General features: G+C 38.0%; 2 protein-coding genes across 4 annotated transcripts in view; one reads left to right on the plus strand and one right to left on the minus strand.

Annotated features, from left to right (window-relative positions):
- Positions 1 to 11,810, minus strand: part of GALNTL6 (polypeptide N-acetylgalactosaminyltransferase like 6) — a 1,197,302-nt gene extending 1,185,492 nt beyond the window's left edge. For all 3 annotated transcript variants that reach the window (XM_019440998.2, XM_019441000.2, XM_019440999.2), the window contains exons 1-2: positions 11,705 to 11,810; positions 11,002 to 11,311 (exon numbers count right to left, since the gene is read on the minus strand). In XM_019440998.2, coding sequence (XP_019296543.1) covers positions 11,002 to 11,139 — 138 coding nt within the window. In that variant the 5' untranslated portion in view covers positions 11,140 to 11,311; positions 11,705 to 11,810. The remainder of the gene's footprint in view (positions 1 to 11,001; positions 11,312 to 11,704) is intronic.
- On the plus strand, positions 11,431 to 13,554 carry LOC128776445 (serine/arginine repetitive matrix protein 3-like). Its single transcript, XM_053900700.1, has 4 exons — positions 11,431 to 11,435; positions 11,539 to 12,021; positions 12,094 to 12,722; positions 13,043 to 13,554. Exons 1-4 carry the CDS (start codon positions 11,431 to 11,433, stop codon positions 13,153 to 13,155), a joined length of 1,230 nt encoding a protein of 409 aa, XP_053756675.1. The 3' UTR covers positions 13,156 to 13,554.
- Positions 13,555 to 18,208: the final 4,654 nt, after the last annotated feature.

The following is an 18,208-nucleotide window of genomic DNA, read 5'->3' on the forward strand; positions in this document are numbered from 1 at the left end:
AAGGAAAAAGGGAGGACAATGGGCTCTGAGCAGGAAAAAAGGAGGGAAGACGGGGGCAACATGATAAAGTAGTTTGTATTTCTACCCGTCCTTGAATAGTATCCCTTTGGCCTCTCTGATGCTTATCTTTCCCTCCATATTTCATATATTAGGACTCAAGATCTCTGCCTAAAAATGCTAAGGATCATGCAGAAAATGTAATTTCCTTTAGTTGGTGAAAGAAAAATTGGAAGTTTCTGTAGAAGTCAAGAGGGGGAAACAATCCCATTACATAGTTGTTAATCTGACACCCTTCTGTTAGGCTACCTAAATAAATGATAAAATTCACTCAGCTAGGGAATGAGAGCATTTTCACCTCCCCTCACCACGGAGTTTTCTACAGCTTTCTATTCCTCTGTCTTTTCAACCAGTTCTTTTCTCTGATGCACTAGGAGTGAGATAGCATTTCCTTTGTCAAGTTCTCTACTCCGGGCTCAAACAGCATCATTCAGAAGCAACCAGAGCAATAATGTTAAAATTCAAGTTATATAAAATAATAAAATAAACTATTCAGCCCTGAAGACATTTTTAGATAATCCTTTATGGAAGTTCAGACTTAATGACATAATTTATAAGATAGTTTTTATTCCTTGAGGGCAAAATACACATTGAGAAATCAACACCATGTGAAGAAAACAGTACAAAAAAAAAAAATATGAGGGGAAAGGTCACCATAACAGCATTTGTGCTGATTGCATATGCGGGAAAGAACTAAATTCTCTGTTGAAATTTAGTTTGCTTCTGACATGTATGACTATGTGAGCCCTTGCTTCAAGTTAGAAAAACTTTTAAACTAAATGCTATATTATTTCCATATGGGCTACTATAAGTAAAACAAACACACAAACAACACACACACACACACACACACACACACACACACAAGAAAAGAAGTTAAAGAAGTTAAAGGTACTCTGAACATTTTTTAATGCAGATTTTTATATACCCTCATGATGGGTCTATGAAAGAAATGGTGTAAGAACATACTTTTCCTTCTTTTTTATCTCATCTCAATTCCCTAGAATTCTAAAAGATAATAGCTAATACTAAAATGGCTTGCTATGTGCAATCCAGTTTCCCAAACATTTTGAGCACATTAACCTATTTAACCCATATATCGATTCAATCAAATAGGCACTACTTTTTATACCCATCTTAGAAATGGCAAATCTAAGATCCAGAAAAGATAAGCAACTTGTCCCAGGTAGCAAATAACAGAGTTGGAATTGAAACCAGGCAGCCTGGCTCTCATATCCAAGCCCTTAGCCGCTGTGTATATTTCCTTACATTGCTGAGTTAATGTATACTTTCTTGTGTTGCTATGGTCCAGGATATGTCCAATGTAGTTACGTTACATGGTAAATCCTAGACAGTCCAACACTTCAATATTAATAATCACTGTAAGATCTTCACAAATTTTGAAAAATCTCTTCACTTTTGCCTATAGGATAGTAATATTCCATGTATCATGAATTTGCTGTGACTATTTAAGAACAGCTTAACATGGTGTCTGGCACATGGTAAGAAATTATAAATAAATGTTGCTTTAACTTTCATTATTAATATGTTGTCTTTTATTCTTGCTTGTACTCTAATGTTTGGATCATAATGATTTCATTACTTTTATTATTCATCTACTATCTTGAAATTCTTGGCAATTGAATACCACTATCTCCTTATCCTTGTTATAAATATTCCTCCACTGCCCCATCCCACTATGTATTCTTAACCAATTGCTTTTTTTTTATTTTGCTTTGCACATCTGTTCATTGCCTGCATTTATTTTGACAGGTGCACTGCTGCCTTATTGACCAGGCAGCTATGCGGTTTCTTGACATTCCCATTCAGTACTACAGTCTTCGATCTTTATTATAGGATTACATATACTATGATAAACATCTAATTAACTATCATCTATCTAGATATTATAGATATGTATTTATATTATACCCTTTCTCACTTTGCAGAACATTTCACAAATGTTCAATTACTTTTCCAAATTAGCAGGAAACTTGTAATAGGAAAAATCTCAGACTTCTCTGCCAATAACAAGCACAGGTTCTATATTTACCTTTCAGATCCTAACAACCTTTTCAGCTTCTCTCCTTCTGCTCTGTTTTCATCTATCTTCATTGTCCTTGGGGACTGGCCCCTCACCCTCCCACGGCATCAGCTTTCTTCTGGCTTCTCTTGTTTCCTGTCAACCAGGACCCTACATTCAGCTGTTTGTATCAATGCTAGCCCCAACGATACTTATTCTCTGTCCTATAAAATATTTTAGTTGTAGGCTTAGTGTTATCATTTAACCGTTTACAATTTTGTTCCTACCTCTATCATTGTGTGTAACTACAATGAAGACAGTATCAGGGACTATCAATCCCAGTCACTTCTTCAAAGTCCTCACTTGCCTTAAATTATGTGACTGTTAACACTGTTCATCATTTTTCTTTTTATGAATCCAGAGTGCATAGACTCAAATTCTGTCTTTGTGCCTTATGTAACTGTGTATTGAGCCATTCAGAAGAACCTATCTCAATGAATTGTTGAAAGATTAAATCAGTAAATGTGCAGGAAACAATCAGGACCACATAAATATCACACAATAACTGACATTTCTCTATGTCTTCTAAACTATATATATAACTGAAACATGTATTTCTTATAAAACAATTTAATCCATCCCTAAATTATGGGTGTGTGCATGCCTTTTCTTAATAGCAGATTGTGAGCTAATTGAAAACAGATTTATCTCTTAATCACTTACTTGCCACAGGGAGTAGCACAGTATCGTGCACATAGCCAATAAACATCTATTTTATCAATGATAAATTAACAGGGATATGTTTTTATATTTTATTATATTTTTACTGGGTGTGCCCAATATTAAGCTTACTCACTACTTTCAATGAATATTCTAAAAACTGAGAAAAAGGTAGCAATGCTGTTTGTTTAGCTTCCCTTGAGTATTTACTATGCATCAGGCAATTTACATATATTAATCCAATTGGTTTTCTCTGCCATGTTTTTATGAGATAATATCTGTGTTAACATATGAAGTCCTGAGGTTCAACAATGTTAAGTGACTTGCCCAAGATGATATACTTTGGTAAGTGGTGAGCCCAACATTAGAAACTGAAGTATCTGCCCTTCCCTCAGCCTCATCCCAACCCTGTCTAATTTTGGTAAAAAGATGCAGGTCTGTATTCTCCTCCTAGAGGAATGAAGCCCTGTCTAGTGGGTTCAGAGACCAACCTATCATTCTCTCCCTTCTCTACATGCCCGTGAAACATACAGAAAATTCTACCATTTGGTGCTCGTTTCTTTGTTTCATGATTATAAATTTTACCTCACCAATTTTCTATTTAGAAAATTAAAAACAGGCACATACAATATGCTTTCTCTGTGTCTCCTAATTCCATGGAAGGGAATAATAAATTCTGTACAGTGGCTTCATGATTTTGATAGCTTCTATTCTCCTTTTAATTTTTTTTTCTTCAGAATAATTCAATCTCTCTCATGACCAAGATTTAAACAACAAAAGTAGTTCTCTGATTCTTGTTTGTAATTAATGTAGAGAAAACAAAATGCCTCGATGTGAGGCATGGGCTTTATCTGTTATGGGAAATGAAAGGGGTCACTACAAAGAATTATTACTTACAAAAATCTCTTCTATTAAATGCTTCAATTTTTTAATAACTTTGAATGCAATATACCAAAAAATCTAGTCATTTTTTGCAATAAATGATTATATGAAAAATAAAATTAACAACCTGTCCTTAAGCATTGGAACAAAAAAATTACAAAGAAAAAGCCCTTTTATTTTCTAGACCCTATTCATGTGAACAGTCCCTCCTTTCCAGATTTAACACATCAATGACAGTCCTGTATCATATTCATTGTGCTGCTGTGCTCTCTTAACATCACCTTGAGAAGAAAAACCATCTGTAAATATTTGTTGAACAAACACTAATTTCCTTGCTAAAGGCAATGATTGCTTATAAATGATCACACTATGTGTAACAATAATCTATATTCATTAACCCTTATTGCCTACTGTTCCAGATACCAAGCATTGGTCCTCACTGGAACACTGCAAGAAAAGTACTGTCATTCCCAGTTGACTTCAGAGAAAACTGATTTGGAGATCAGTGATGCTGAACCCCACCGAGGGCGAAGTGCTGGAACCAGAATCTGAACCCTGACAACTCGGTTCCAGAGCCACCGTCCTTACGTATTGAAGGAGAACAAGCCAGTATGGAAATTCTGATATTTCTCCTAAAATTAAGTTCAGTTGGATTCTTTTGCTGAGGAGATATGCCAAAAATATGGGAAAAGAAAGCCCAACTTACTCAAACTTGGGTGGCGGCCCTGACGATGCCTTCATTTTTATTATGATAAAACAGTTCAAAATGATTTGTAATAAAATATCCCGTCTCTGGCTTTCTAGACTTCGAGTACTGAAAATAACATTCCATGAGTAATTGGCAATAAATTTAAGATTAGCCTTCTCAGCCCTCATTGAGACACCAGCACTCCTTGCACCAGGCAGCTGAGAGCCACCGCCATCCTCTATGGCACCCATGACAGGGTTGATTCTATTACCAGATACCCAACAGATCACCCTGTTCATAATCCATGCAACTCTAACAAGGCTAAATCCTTGCTATGAGTGTCATACTTGCAAAACGAATGTAAGTACTTCTAGACACAGAGGCACTTTCTTTATTTCTCTCCATGCCTTCCTAGCATTATACTGATAATGATTTAAATGATGCTTCCAACTCGGTTGACTAACAGCTTTCTCATGGATTCAAAGCAATGGAAAAAGCATAAAGTTACAAAAGTAAGTGAAAAAAACTGCAGAAAATGAAGCAGTTGGGGGGATTTTTTTCCTTATAAGTGAGGCGATGTATGTGGATATGTGTTGCTAAATGAATAAGTGAAATGAATACTTTGAAAGTACGGCTACTCCAGCCCACATTTTCCCCCATCACACTAGAAGTAGAAGAGTTGGAGAAAACATTCATGTGATTTGCCTTTAGCCCTAAATACACCTTTATTTTTTCACCCTCCTTCTGGCCACCCAAGCTGGAGTTTGATAGTAACAGACATCAGCATATTAGTGACGAATAGTGGTGGTAAGCATGTTCTTGAACATTCGTGGATGCCCTGTGTCTTCTTTACAACCCTTAAATAAACCCAGTATACATATAAGTATGTGTGTGTCTATATATCCTCAGTGGAACAATAGTTTTTATTTTGTTGTTGTTGTTGTTGTTGTTGTTGTCATCGTCCCTTCAAGAATTACAACTACATTGAGATAATTTAGGAATTGTTAGCTTCATATGGAGAACAAGTATCCAGTTTATGAGTATGTCTTTACCTTCACTATCTACCTGAGCACCTCCTATTTCGTGGCACATTTGCACCTTTGACTCTGTAAAGGTACTTGTGTAAATACATGTGAACATGAAGTAAAGAGAAGAACAACATGGTCCTGTCAGACAGTTTTAAGAACTGAAAGTACCCAGGGGCGCCTGTATGGCTCAGTCGGTTAAGCGTCCGACTTTGGCTCAGGTCATGATCTCACGGTTTGTGAGTTCCAGCTCCGAGCGAGCCTCTGTGCTGTCAGCCTCAGAGCCTGAAGCCTGCTTCAGATTCTGTCTCCCTCTTTCTGTTCCTCCCCGCCCCCCCCCCGCTCGCGCTCTCTCTCTCTCAAAAATAAATAAAGATTAAAAAAAATTAAAGAAAAAAAGAATCGAAAGTATCCAGTGCTCACCTCTCCATCATCAGTAAGCCAAGCAAATGAGAAATGAGTGACTGCTGAGACAAAGCACAACCTTGTGGGCTTCCAGACCCTACTTACACCTGCCTGAGGTCTTTTCTGAATTTAATCTGTATCCGCTCCTTTAGGTTATTCTTGATGTACCTTAGCTGACTTTGATCTGTATAAAAATGTTACAAGCAGAGACACAGTTGCAAATTTCCCTAAAGGTGGTAGCCACTCCTGACAAAACTTAAAAAAAAAACAAAAAAACCTCAATTCTCTTCTATATGCTACTTAAGCACCCAAACTTCCTTACCCTTTTCCCTACATTCCACTCTTGACTTGGTTTCTTTTATAGAATTAAAAAAAAATTAAAAAAAAAGAAATTTACAAGAGGCTAATTGATTCAGCACAACTTATCCAACACAGCAATGAACAGGAGAAAAACCTATCTAATTTTTTACCAGATTGTGAACAGAAGACTGTGTTTCACACAGTCTCCCAGGAGGCAAGGTGATGAACTAATCATGTTGCGATCTACGAGGTCACAGCAAATAATTAAGACACTTGTTACAGTGGTCTGTGTGGTGCGATCCTGTAGCGAGTCAGAATGGATTTTCCATAAATTCAAGAAAAGGTCCTTTAAAATCCTAATTTAAAACACTACATTTTCGCTAATTAAGAGCAGTGTGGCTCAAACTAATGCATCATTTTATATCTAGTGTATTGATAATCCTGAGTGCAGGAAGATGGAAAACCTTAAATTTTCTCGCCTGTCCTTAGTTAGCTCTTCCAATATCTGAGGTGTTTGCTGGAAAAGAAACACAGACACACTCTACAGCTTTAGTGATCAGCATGACAAAGGAAAGCAAGGCAGCCTGCATACACTATCAATTATCTGACATCTTCACATCATACAACAGGTTTAAAATGCCACAGGAAAAAAGGATGTTCTTAGCCAAAAGAAAGAATCCCCTCGAAGTGTGGTGCAAATTAACATTAGAAGAGTTGGTCAAAGATGCTGAGCAATCTTTCAGGAGAGGTTTTGTTTTGTCATTTGTTTTTTAATGAAGGTGAAGTCCCACATCTGTCATGGACAACTTACATGTGGCTCTGACTACAAACAAAATATTACCACACAGTACTTTCCATGCCCAGGATGTGAGCTCAGGACTTCACATACCTGAAGTGGCAAGCATGATTAGCCCTATTTCACCACCTGGGATTCTGAAGTACAAGAAATGAGAAGGTTCCATAGTTTAAAAGTGACTTGAGCATCTAGTTTTTGGTTTTGGTTTTATTTTTCAATGTGGTAAAAAAAATCTAGGGCAAACATAAGTTTCTAAAATCATTCTGAATAATTCTGAAAAAATGTCTGCTTTAAAATTCAGGAATTCTGACTCTAGTTGTTTAATTTCAAAAATAATTTACAAAAATATTGCAAAATCTTTTTCATATTCTGAACATTCTTGTATTATTTCTGCAAGTCATATCATCTGTAACTTTGTTGCTAAATTACAGCTACTTTTTTTAATTAAACTTTTTAATGTATTTGGGAAAAAAGTGTTTGGGGGGTAATTTTTTTTTTTTTTTACTTATTTTGTATAAGCAATTGGGAAGAAAGGCACAATGCTGGATGAAGTAGTTTTGCTCTAAAACATTGTTTTGTTCTATGTATCACCCTAATGCACAGCTTAATTATGATCTAAATATATAACTAATTTAAATGCAGCTGAAACCAGAGGAGTCGCAATTCAAATTTTAAGGAAAAGTGAAATGAAGAATTACTACACATTAATCATATGACAATCATCCTCAACTAAATATCATATGCATTATCAATAATTTTTAATACATGTATGTATTTCTAAAGAAAATAAAGGAAATAATTCTATCATCCCAATAACAGCAAAAAAGTGACAAATTCAACTGAAAATAACATGACAATCATTATTGATAAATATAAACCAAAACCACAATATATTTTTAAATTTTTCTAAAACCTTAAAAAAGTCAAAGGCATAAAAATTAATTTCAGTAACTTGATTCCAACTTTGCAGAGCCCAAACAATAAAATCTGCATTTTAATTATTGCCTTATTAACATTATTTTTTCAATCCCCTTTGGTCATGTGAGAGAAAAGAGAAAAAAAAAAACTTTTAGAGGAATAATCTGGGAATTTTTATTTCATATTTTTTCTCTTTTCCACACCATAGATGGAGCCAATGTTCAAATATTATGGGAATTATCCTAAATATTATTCTAAACGTGAAATGACAATAAATACAATTAACTTGTAATAGTATAAAAGTGAGAAAAAAATGTGGAAAGTACTAAACTTTAGTTTAGCATGAAAATTAATATATAGTTTCCATCAGCATTTTCTGTTTACCCTCACTTTGTCTCAGTTTATCTTATAAATACATTTCATACTGCATAGACAGACAAACCGTTAGTGATGTGCTCTGATAAAATACAAATTAGAAGAATTTAAAAAGTATTAGCCATCCTATGATTTTCAATTCCCATAAATTATTTCCCTGCAGGTCATTGTAATAATTAAACTATTTAAAACAGTAAAGATTTTCAGTTCTCGTGACCAGCACATCACACTTAGAACCAGAACTGCTGTTTTACACATAAGTGCTTTAAAAATAGACCGCTCACGTGGGCACGTGACTTGTTTTGAATAGCTTCAGTACTTACTGCTGTCAATGCCTCAATCAGCACATTATCCCTACCCTCATGATTTTACAACTTAGTGATAAATATAGTAAAAGATGGCTTTTGAAGAACATTTTAGCAATTAACCATGAAATAGTCTTTTTAGAACAAATTGCTAAATTTAAATAACACATTACCCAATAGTCAAATTACATGCTTCAGTTGGAAACCTGGGTGTTTGGCGGACTTAGTAATATTGATTTATAGATACATTAGCAAAATATTATTTCACAATATTAGCCATGTTAATTCATCACTGCAAGTCACTTTTTATTTGGTCGAGTGTGTATATATACGTATCACATATACATACATATGACTTAACTCTTACTTATCCAATACTTGTATAATGATGTCAACTGTCCTAATTTTCTTTCCAATTATATTTAATAATGGAATAAAACCAAGAAAAGCCTATCTTTTTCTGTTTTACAATGATTTCTTTCAGTAAGTGATAATTTCTACCTTTTAAATTTTGTTTCTATAAGGAAATATTACTTTTTAAAACTCTCAGGTTAAAAACTACTAAAGTATGTGACTGACACTCATTTTATGGCATATTACTGTCTATCTTTATTCTCGGTTTCAAAACTTTCACATGGGATGGTTAAACTGGAATGTCACCAGATACGCATCAGTTATTTAACCACGCAGTATAGGAAACTTTGAGAAACAGCCCCTTCTCTTGCCACCCTATGCCTTTCACACTCATTAATTTATTACCTAATATTAAGTATCATTACCTAATATTAAGTATTACCTAATATCATTAAGTATCACAGAAGAACCAGAAACAAGGAAACCCCTTTGGAAATTATAAGTCAGAGAGTTGATTTGGCATATTTCATTTTTTAATGCCATTGGACACATTTCTCATTAAGAGTCAAAATCAGTAAGAGCCAGTGTGAAAGTTGTAAAGATCTCATTAATAAGATTAATTAGAGTTTTATGTTAGCTATACAGCAAATATTTCAGCTGGTTATTGTTAATTGAGTTAGCAAAATTCAGGGAAAAATCATTTTGCTTTCGTTAGTTTAACTATTTTGAAATAGAAATTTCACATAATAGGTATTAATTACTAACATTAATAGAATCTTGTTTCATATCAAGGATTGGAGAAAAAAGTGATCTAAATAGAAAAAAAAAAGTTTCACATTCAAAGTGCCCATCTTCTTTTTTTTTCACTGCAATAACAAAACAATATACTTCAAATCAAAGTTATATCCGTATAGAAGGGATGATACAGATCGACCACTAAATGAAAACATGTCAACATTTTTCCTCAAAATTCCAATCCACCAAAAGTCCACAGACAACTAGTTACCTTTAAAGTTTAAAGACTGGTAATGAGTACATGTCAAAATGAAAAATCAGATTACTTCCACGTATTTCACAACTAACCACTCACTGTGCAAAAGATTAAACTTTGTTAAGTATAAGAACCAATATTTAATTACCATTTATATATTGCTATTGTCCACAAATGTACTTTCATTTAAACACACTGTATATGTGCAAGGTACATAATGTACATGGGTGATGACCCTTGAAATTAAGAATATTAATATTCTGAGGTGATCCATTAAGACTTCTTTAAAAAGTGTTGCATCAAAACCACAAAGAAGGCTGCATTCTATTGTTAAAAGTTTAATTACAGAAGCTGTTATATTTGATAAACAAGAGATTCAACAATATTACTTATCAACATTTTGTAAAGGTTATTTTGCATTATTACTCACTGAAAAAGATAGTTATTTTGATCACTGTTAAGTCATGAGTGATGCACATACTAACAGACTGCATTCTGTGTAAAAACAAAGCATACCACCGCTGTGTTTCAGATATGAAGGAAAGCTTTTAGCAACAAAGTGTTATCACCAGGTTGTAAAACTGAACGGACACTTAATAACTCTGCCTGTATACCCAAACCCACCACCTTAGCAACAGAGGAGAAAAAACAGAGACTTTAAGTTTCCACAGAGTAAAAAGCTGTTGCTAAGCAAAAACTATAACCAAAAATACAGAAAATTGTAGCTTGTTTTTTGAGACCTACTTCACAAGTTTAATGATTTAATTAGCCCGGTTCACTTTAATATAGATACCCAAACCAGATGAAAAGCAGCAACACACCCCTGTGACTGAACTTGTACCAAACCCACTTTCACATCCCACAAATTAGCAGTTCCCTTTCATCCACCTCAAAATCAACGTAAAGACCAAGTGAGAAAGACTGTCTTCTCTTCCTGTTGACCTCTCTTGGCCTTCTTTTCTAGTTTATTTTACATTTCACCCATGTCATTGGTTGCGATCTTAAGACTACTTACTTGAATCCCAAAGTCTCTAGTCTTGTAATATCAGCTCTGCAAAGACTTGGGAGAAAAGCCAAGGCGACCCCACGCTTGCTTCCTTGTGTCCCCGCGAGTTGCACGCCTTACCAATCCTCCTGTGATCTTTCTCCAGATGGCACTTACCTGCTGCTCCCCGGGTTCTGTAGATTTCACCAGGTGCTTATCCTTGTACAGAGACCAGAGACCAATATTGGGCAGGAAAATTAAAGCCACCATGAATAACAAAGTCATCTGCAGAAATCTCTTCTGTTTCCTCTTCATTGCAAATGATAACAGAGAAGAAAAGTTAAAGGAGATGGCTCCCTGACTGGTTCTTGTGTTTAATGCCAAAGTCCTTTCCTCTCCCCTGCGAAGCACCAGAAACTGAGGAGAAGCTAAAAACTTTTGTTGCGTGCTCAGCACCAGTCTGCACGATTCAGAGGGAGTTGGGCATCTGCAGAACAAACGCACAGTTACTTTCCCCCCAGAAAACTATGACGAAGGCATTATCTATTGGCTTAGAAGTAAATGACTTGACTGAGGAAATCATTAAGCCTCCCTTAATATAAAGCAATGGAGTAAACAGGATGATTGCACACATAATCCTAAATTATGAAAGTCTATATATGGCATGCTAGATACGTAAGAACACAGGAGTTTTGGTGTTTTCCCCTCCCTTAGTGAGGGAGGGTTGGGGAAGAGCGGGTCAGTAGCGGGAACCGCGTGGGAGGAAGCGGCTCAGCCCCAGCAAGCGTCAGGTAGAAAAGTGTCCGCTTTTGACATTGGAACATCACCTTCCTCGTCTTCCCCGAACACCTCCTGCTGTGCTCCCCCTGGGGTAACCCACCTGAACTCAAGTTCAACTCCCTCCGAAGCCAGCGTGCTGGCGGGCTCCACGCGGATCCAGGGACTCCGGAACACAACTCCTGTTCGGATGGAGGTCCACAAACTCCTGGATGCTCACGCGCGGTCTCAACTGTCCTCGGCAGGCGGCGGCTGGCGAGCGGGAAGCCTGCTGGAAGGGAGGCTACAGATGTCAGCGGAGTCCAGCCAGGGAGTGGAGGCGCCGCGCCGCTTCGCCTCGCGCAGCCCCGGGAACGTGCTCTTCCGCGAAGTGAGCGCTCTGCCCATCAATCTCTTCCCCTTCCCGCGTGACGCTCTCACGCTCCGCTGTTCATGTTACCATTCTTTTCCGGCAACTGAAAGAACCCAGAGAAACATCACGAGCACCTGAAGGGCGGTGTTTTGCGCGTCCCCTCCCGCGAAGGGGACGGAGGCCGGCGAAGCCGAGTCTGCGCCGGGCCGGGCGGTGGGCGAGGGCGCCGGGGAGGGCGAGCCGCAGGCGAAGCAGCGCCGCGCTAGCTCCGGGCTGGCCGCTCCGCGCTCGCTGGCGCCTGCCTTCCGCCGAGACGCTGCCGGTGCCGACCACGTGCGGGAGCCCGAGCCCGGGAGGGGAGGGCGGGCCGCCGGCAGGGGGTGGGCAATTCCGCCCAGCTTCCAGATCCTATATAAACAAACCCTGGCGCGGGCAAGAAGAGGAGGGCGAAGACGCCGCGGGACGCGGACTTGCGGCTCCCAGCCTCCGCGGAGCCGCTCTTGCTCGCCCTGGGCTGCTCGGGCCGACCTCACACCGGCAGAGATACCAGCTCCCCCACTCATCTCACCCCAGAGGTGCCAGGCCAGAGGCTCCGGAGGAGAAGTCGCCGGCGCTCGCGGGTTTACCCCGATTCGTCCATGGTGCGGGCGGGAGCGCGGCGAGCCGGGACGCGGCGGCGGCGGCGGCGGCAGGAGGCAGAGGCGAACCCTGGAGGGGCCGGTCCCGCCGAGAGGGGCTTCCTGGGCACGTGTCCCGCCGCTCAGGCCAGGTACGCGGTGGGGAGAGGATGAAGAGGATCCCGAAGCGACGCGGAGCTGAGGTTCGGGGTTCTCAGGCAGCAGCTTCTGGAGCGACTCCGTGGAGACCCAGGGCGCTATACTTGGGTCTGCAAACACCCGGGGCCCCGTTAAGATTTGGCAGTGCCACCCCGCTCCTGCCCCGCCCTGCTCCTCCGCACTGAGCGCGCTTAATCACTGCAAGGGCTACCTGTCCCTCTGACCTCGCACACTCCTCCCATGATAACTGGAAAATGTGGGGATCGAGGTAAGCCTCTGGCAGAAGGGACTCCTCCCTCTCCCCAACGTATAGATGCACCAACGCCCCTGAGCGCGCACGACGAACCTGGGCAGCCTCTGCAAGACACCTGCGTGCCTAGCAACGTGCACCGGTCACTCTTGGGGTCCGGAGCTCGTAGCTCCTGAAGGAATGGGGGCTTAGCTGAGGCGACATGCATGCATGTAGTGCCCCCTGTATCAGCCTTGTCTCGAACCAAAAAGAAACGCCATGGCCAGCTCTTTGTTACAAGCTAGATGTGATGCCCACATACTTGGGATAGATGAGACTGTGGGCCCTAGAACGGCTTTTTGGTATTTTCTCTCTTCTTTCCTTCCTCTCTTCTTCATCTCTTTCGCGCGCTCCCTCTCTCTTCTCCACCCCCTCCCTCTGCCTCCCACTTCCACTCTCTCTATCCCTTTCTCACTTGAGAAAGACACTGATGTGAGGGTGAAGAGTTATGCCTTCAACTCCTCACATAATTTTAAAATGTATTTGAACAATATATGTTGGCAGTATGACTGCATGAATAAAGCTTTGTGCTGCAATATTTGTCTTTGTGAATCACTTGCATTTCAAAAGAGTACATAAACACATTTAATAAGTGGTTTTAAATATGTCCTTTATATAAAGACCAATTACCCTTCAGTTTTACACAAATGCAAGAATCCAGAGAGCAAGGGGCTTAATTCTTCACCACCCTTACATGCGCGCGCACACACACACACACACACACACACACACATACACTGCCTTTTGTATTCTGCATTATTTTCTAACCTTTTTCTCTCTTAGCAAGTGGAGTTCTGAAGCATATTAATATGAATTCTGAGAAGCCATGTAGCCTGGAGAGATTTTACTGGAGTGCTTGGTCTTCAAGGAAAGATTTTTGGAGATTTAGTTAAGTATATTGGATATTTTCTGCCTTATTTAACAATTAACAATTAAAGTTAAAGTTATTAACAATTATGAAATAAAAGTACTCAAAAGTAAACTCAAATATAAACTAAATATAAACTAAATGTAAACTAAAAAAAATCCTTCACATTTTAAATAATGTTTTCTTCATACCTTAAAAAAAAAAAAAAAAAAAAAAAGCCCGTGATCACAAATAGACATACTGTCATTCTGTTTGCTAAATCCAAGATTCTGACTTGAAATGTGCTTTATTTTTGTTGCACTAGCAAATGGTCTTGCAAACTGTACACACTCCCAGAATATTGTTAGTTTCCGTGAATGGGTATAATAACTTCCCACATCAAGTACATGCAGAATACATGGCAAAAACTAGAAGGAGAAAATTATTACGTTCACTCCTTGTACTGTGTAGCTCCAAACAATCACTGTTGCTTTTTCTTCCATTTATTTATTATTTATTTATTTGAAACATTATAATTTCCCTTCAAGCTGGTCTTCTTTTACAATTCCACATACAAATTTCCAACAGAGGACAATGCTTCTAACTAAAATTGATCTTTTAGGTTCAGTTTACAAACAACACACACACACACACACACACACACACACACACAAAATAACAGTTAATTCCTTTGTTCAGGTAATCCAGAGTAATATGTATATAGAGAGAGCCATACTCTTTACATTAGTTACTAATGTTGGTTTCGTCAAAATCCTTATGTTTTTAAAATTTGTCTTATATTCAAAGGCCACTTTTTACCCTGTTTGTTTCTCCATTTTGTTCTGATTCTACTGGGAATGTCGGGTAATCTGAGTCCCATGTGCCTAGCAATGAGTTAACAGCTACAGGGACACATAGGAAGAAATGGAGCAATATCTGTGACCTTGAATAATTTAGAGTCTAGTTGAAAATGTAATATAAAGGCACTTGGAAGAAATTGGAAAGAGGCAGAAGGCTATTGCTTTAGTTATAGCTCTACTCCAAAATTCGATGGCTTAAAAAAACTATTTCATTCTCTCTCCCGATTCTGTGCATTCGAGTGAGCTCAGATAGGTAGTTCTGCTTTGAATGATATTTGCTGGGTCCTGGGGGTTAGATCGCCCTGGGCTAGGATGGCCCCCTCAGGTGGGTGGCATGTGGCACTGTCAGCCAGAAGATCATCTGGGGCGGTCCTTGGAGCTTAACAGTTCTCCTCTGCATGGCCCCTCTACATAGCCTGAGCTTCTCACAGCATGGTGGCTGGGATCCAAAAACGAACATCCCAAGAATCTGTGTGCCAAGAGGGAGAACACAAAAACTGCCAAGTCCTCTTAAAGGCCGAGAATTGGCACCACCTCACTTTTGCAATAGTCCCAGGACCATCCCAGGTTCTCTGGAGGGGATGTAGTGACAGTATGCAGATCAAATTGACATCTCAGTGAGTGATGTGATGAAGAGTGTGCGGCCATCTTTAACCCACTATTGATATTCAAAGGCATAGAGGAAGGAACTCCTAAAAAAGGCCTAACCAGATTAGATAGTGCCACTACACAATAAAAAGAAGTAAAAGCCAACCTCAGTATCAAAATGTTAATACCCAGTTTCTATCGTTGCTGAGAATACTCACCAAAAAAACCCTGGGTCAATTTCTATATATATGCAAGTGCTATTGGGCAAAGGATACCAAGATGAACATTCCTATGGAATTTTCAGCACTACAAGGGAGTTAAAGGTGTTTGCAGTTAAATGTGCAAATTAAAAGGGACAAATGCTAAAATAAAAGAAGGTTGTTTCTCAGACAAGATCTTCACTTTACGGCATTTAAACTCTCAGTAATAAAATTGACCTATGAAAATTTTTTTTAATAATAAAATATACCTTGATTTGAATATATATTTCTTTCTCTGTATATTTAGCTATCAAACATTTATTGATCACATACAACATGCCAGACATTTCTGTAAGCATTTGTTAGTAATAAGTCATTTACTTTTATAAATAATCTTATTATATAGGTTCTATTACTATCTCCATTTAATAGCTTAGAAAACTAAGGCAAGGAAATTATAAGCATCTTGCTAATATAAGTTCTAGTAAGTGCTATGGCAGGGATTTAAACCCAGGCATTTTGCTCCAGATTCTACGATCTTAATCCCTGTATAATATTCCCTAAAAATTCTTCTGACATAGATGTTAATTCTCTCTCCTCCCTCCCTCCCTCCCTCTCTCGATAGATAGATAGATAGAAAGATAGACATAGATATAGATAGATATCCTAGATAGACACACACACACACACACATATATATATATGTGTATATATATATATATATATATATATATATATATATATACATATACATATATACATATACATATATATATGTATCTTTTATTTCATTCTTACCTTTGTGAGAAGATTAAAGAAGCTAACTATAAAAGCTGAGTTTAGGGGAGATGTTAGTCCAGTTTCAGAACCTGAAAACTTCTTTGTTCTTTTCCCTTTCTTTACTTTCTTTTTCTTTCTTTGAGTGTATAAAAGAAGGTTATGCTGAAGGTAAAATTACATAATAAACCATTCCTTTATATTTTACATAATATATATATTTTAGTTTGCATGATTATAATTTTATATAGATCACAGACTTCTAGCTTAGACTTGACCTTGCACCTTTTTTGTACCTTGCACCTTTTAAGAACAGTGTTTAACACATATTATGCCTTTAAAATATTTGTGGTGAAATATTTGTGGTGAAGTTCATCCAAAGGAGATGGTGTCTATCAAAGTGTTAGCAGTGGAGATGAAGTAAGTAGTTAGACTTCAAAAGTTCTCGCTATGAAACTGCACTGAGTAGTTTTTGGAAATAATATGGGGTGTGAAAGAAAGAGAGAGCCCAAGATACTCCAAATTTTTGGTCCATGCTCTTGTAGGACTGGATTTGTCTTTTACTGAGTTAGAAAGACCTTAGGAGAAACAGGCTTGAGGGAGAAGTTCAGGTGTTTGTTTGGACTTACTGACTTGGCATAGTGTTAAATGTAGAAACATCGAATAAGTGTTTGGATGTGAGAGTTTGGAATTGACAGGGATAAAGGGATGTGGAATCTAAGTTGAGGATATAAATCATAAATCTAGAAGGTCTTAAGAGTATTTAAAGCCATAAAGGTTATGAGATTATCAAGGGAGTGAGTGTAAATAGATAAAATAACAGTCAAATGTGCTCAAGCAATAAAGACTTGGGGAGATGAAGAGAAACCAGCAAAAGACCTTGAGAGTTAGTGGTCAGTGTGGCTTGAGGAAAATCACGAGAGTCAGATGAAGAAACTGTCTCAAAGAGGAGGGAGCGATCAGATCCATCAAATGAAGTTGATAAGTCAGAAAAGATGAAGTCAAAGAAATCATCACAATTTAGCAATTGTAAAATTTCCTTATCCCATTAGGAAGTAGGAAGGTAGCAGCATCAAGTGCAGCCAAAAGTAACAGTTGAGATACAAGAAAGGATGATCTCTACAGAAAATCTGATAATAAAGTTTTAATTAGCATAATTATGTTAAGCATTTAATGACCAAAGCAAGGAATGTATTTAATTTTGTGCAATACAAGCACATTTATCTCCAAAAGCAATTATCAACAGAAAATGAAAAGATTCTGAACATCACTAGTTTATGAGAACTTAAATTATTTTCTTCCTTACTGTGAAACTAAGACACAGTGATTTTAAACTCACTGCACATAAGCCTCTCAAACTTTTAATGGAAACATTAAAAAAGACTAAAAGTCACTGGGTTAGCCATCTTGCCTTCTGACCCTGTCTGATCAACTTGAAGGTTGAGAGTTGGGTACTTATTAATGTGTTCAGCAAGTTTTATTGAGAAATTACTCTTCCAGAAACCTGTGTTGGACCAATTTCTTATCACCCAAACAAATTCAAGTCTTGTAAGATTTCAGATCTTATGAATTTCTGCCCCTTTATCCTCTGGAATATTTTGAGGATCTAATTTAACCACACACACGTGCACACACACACACACACACACACACACGATTTCAATGAGCATGAAAATGCAGCAAAAAAATTTAATATTCCCTAATGCCATTAACATAACATTTTATTAAATAAAAGAACTATTATTGCACATGGACAGATATATTAAAGCATTGGTGAGGAGAGAGAGAGTAAGGGAGAGACACTGGGGACAACTGCAGATTTACATGCAGTTCATCTTAATTCTTTTATATCCTTTATCAAATGATCACTGTATATCACTATCAAATTTTATTCAGTAGACACTCTTTGCTTTTTCCC

Source organism: Panthera pardus, unplaced genomic scaffold (assembly GCF_024362965.1).
Source record: "Panthera pardus isolate Hobbes unplaced genomic scaffold, ASM2436296v1 HiC_scaffold_13, whole genome shotgun sequence".
Lineage (NCBI taxonomy): Eukaryota > Metazoa > Chordata > Mammalia > Carnivora > Felidae > Panthera > Panthera pardus.

Excerpts from the sequence above, each read along its gene's own strand:
- LOC128776445 (XM_053900700.1), top strand. Across the intron at positions 12,022-12,093 it reads TTCCCGCGTGACGCTCTCAC|GGCGGTGTTTTGCGCGTCCC; the intron begins GCTCCGCTGTTC and ends GAGCACCTGAAG. Across the intron at positions 12,723-13,042 it reads TGTCCCGCCGCTCAGGCCAG|ATGCACCAACGCCCCTGAGC; the intron begins GTACGCGGTGGG and ends CCCAACGTATAG.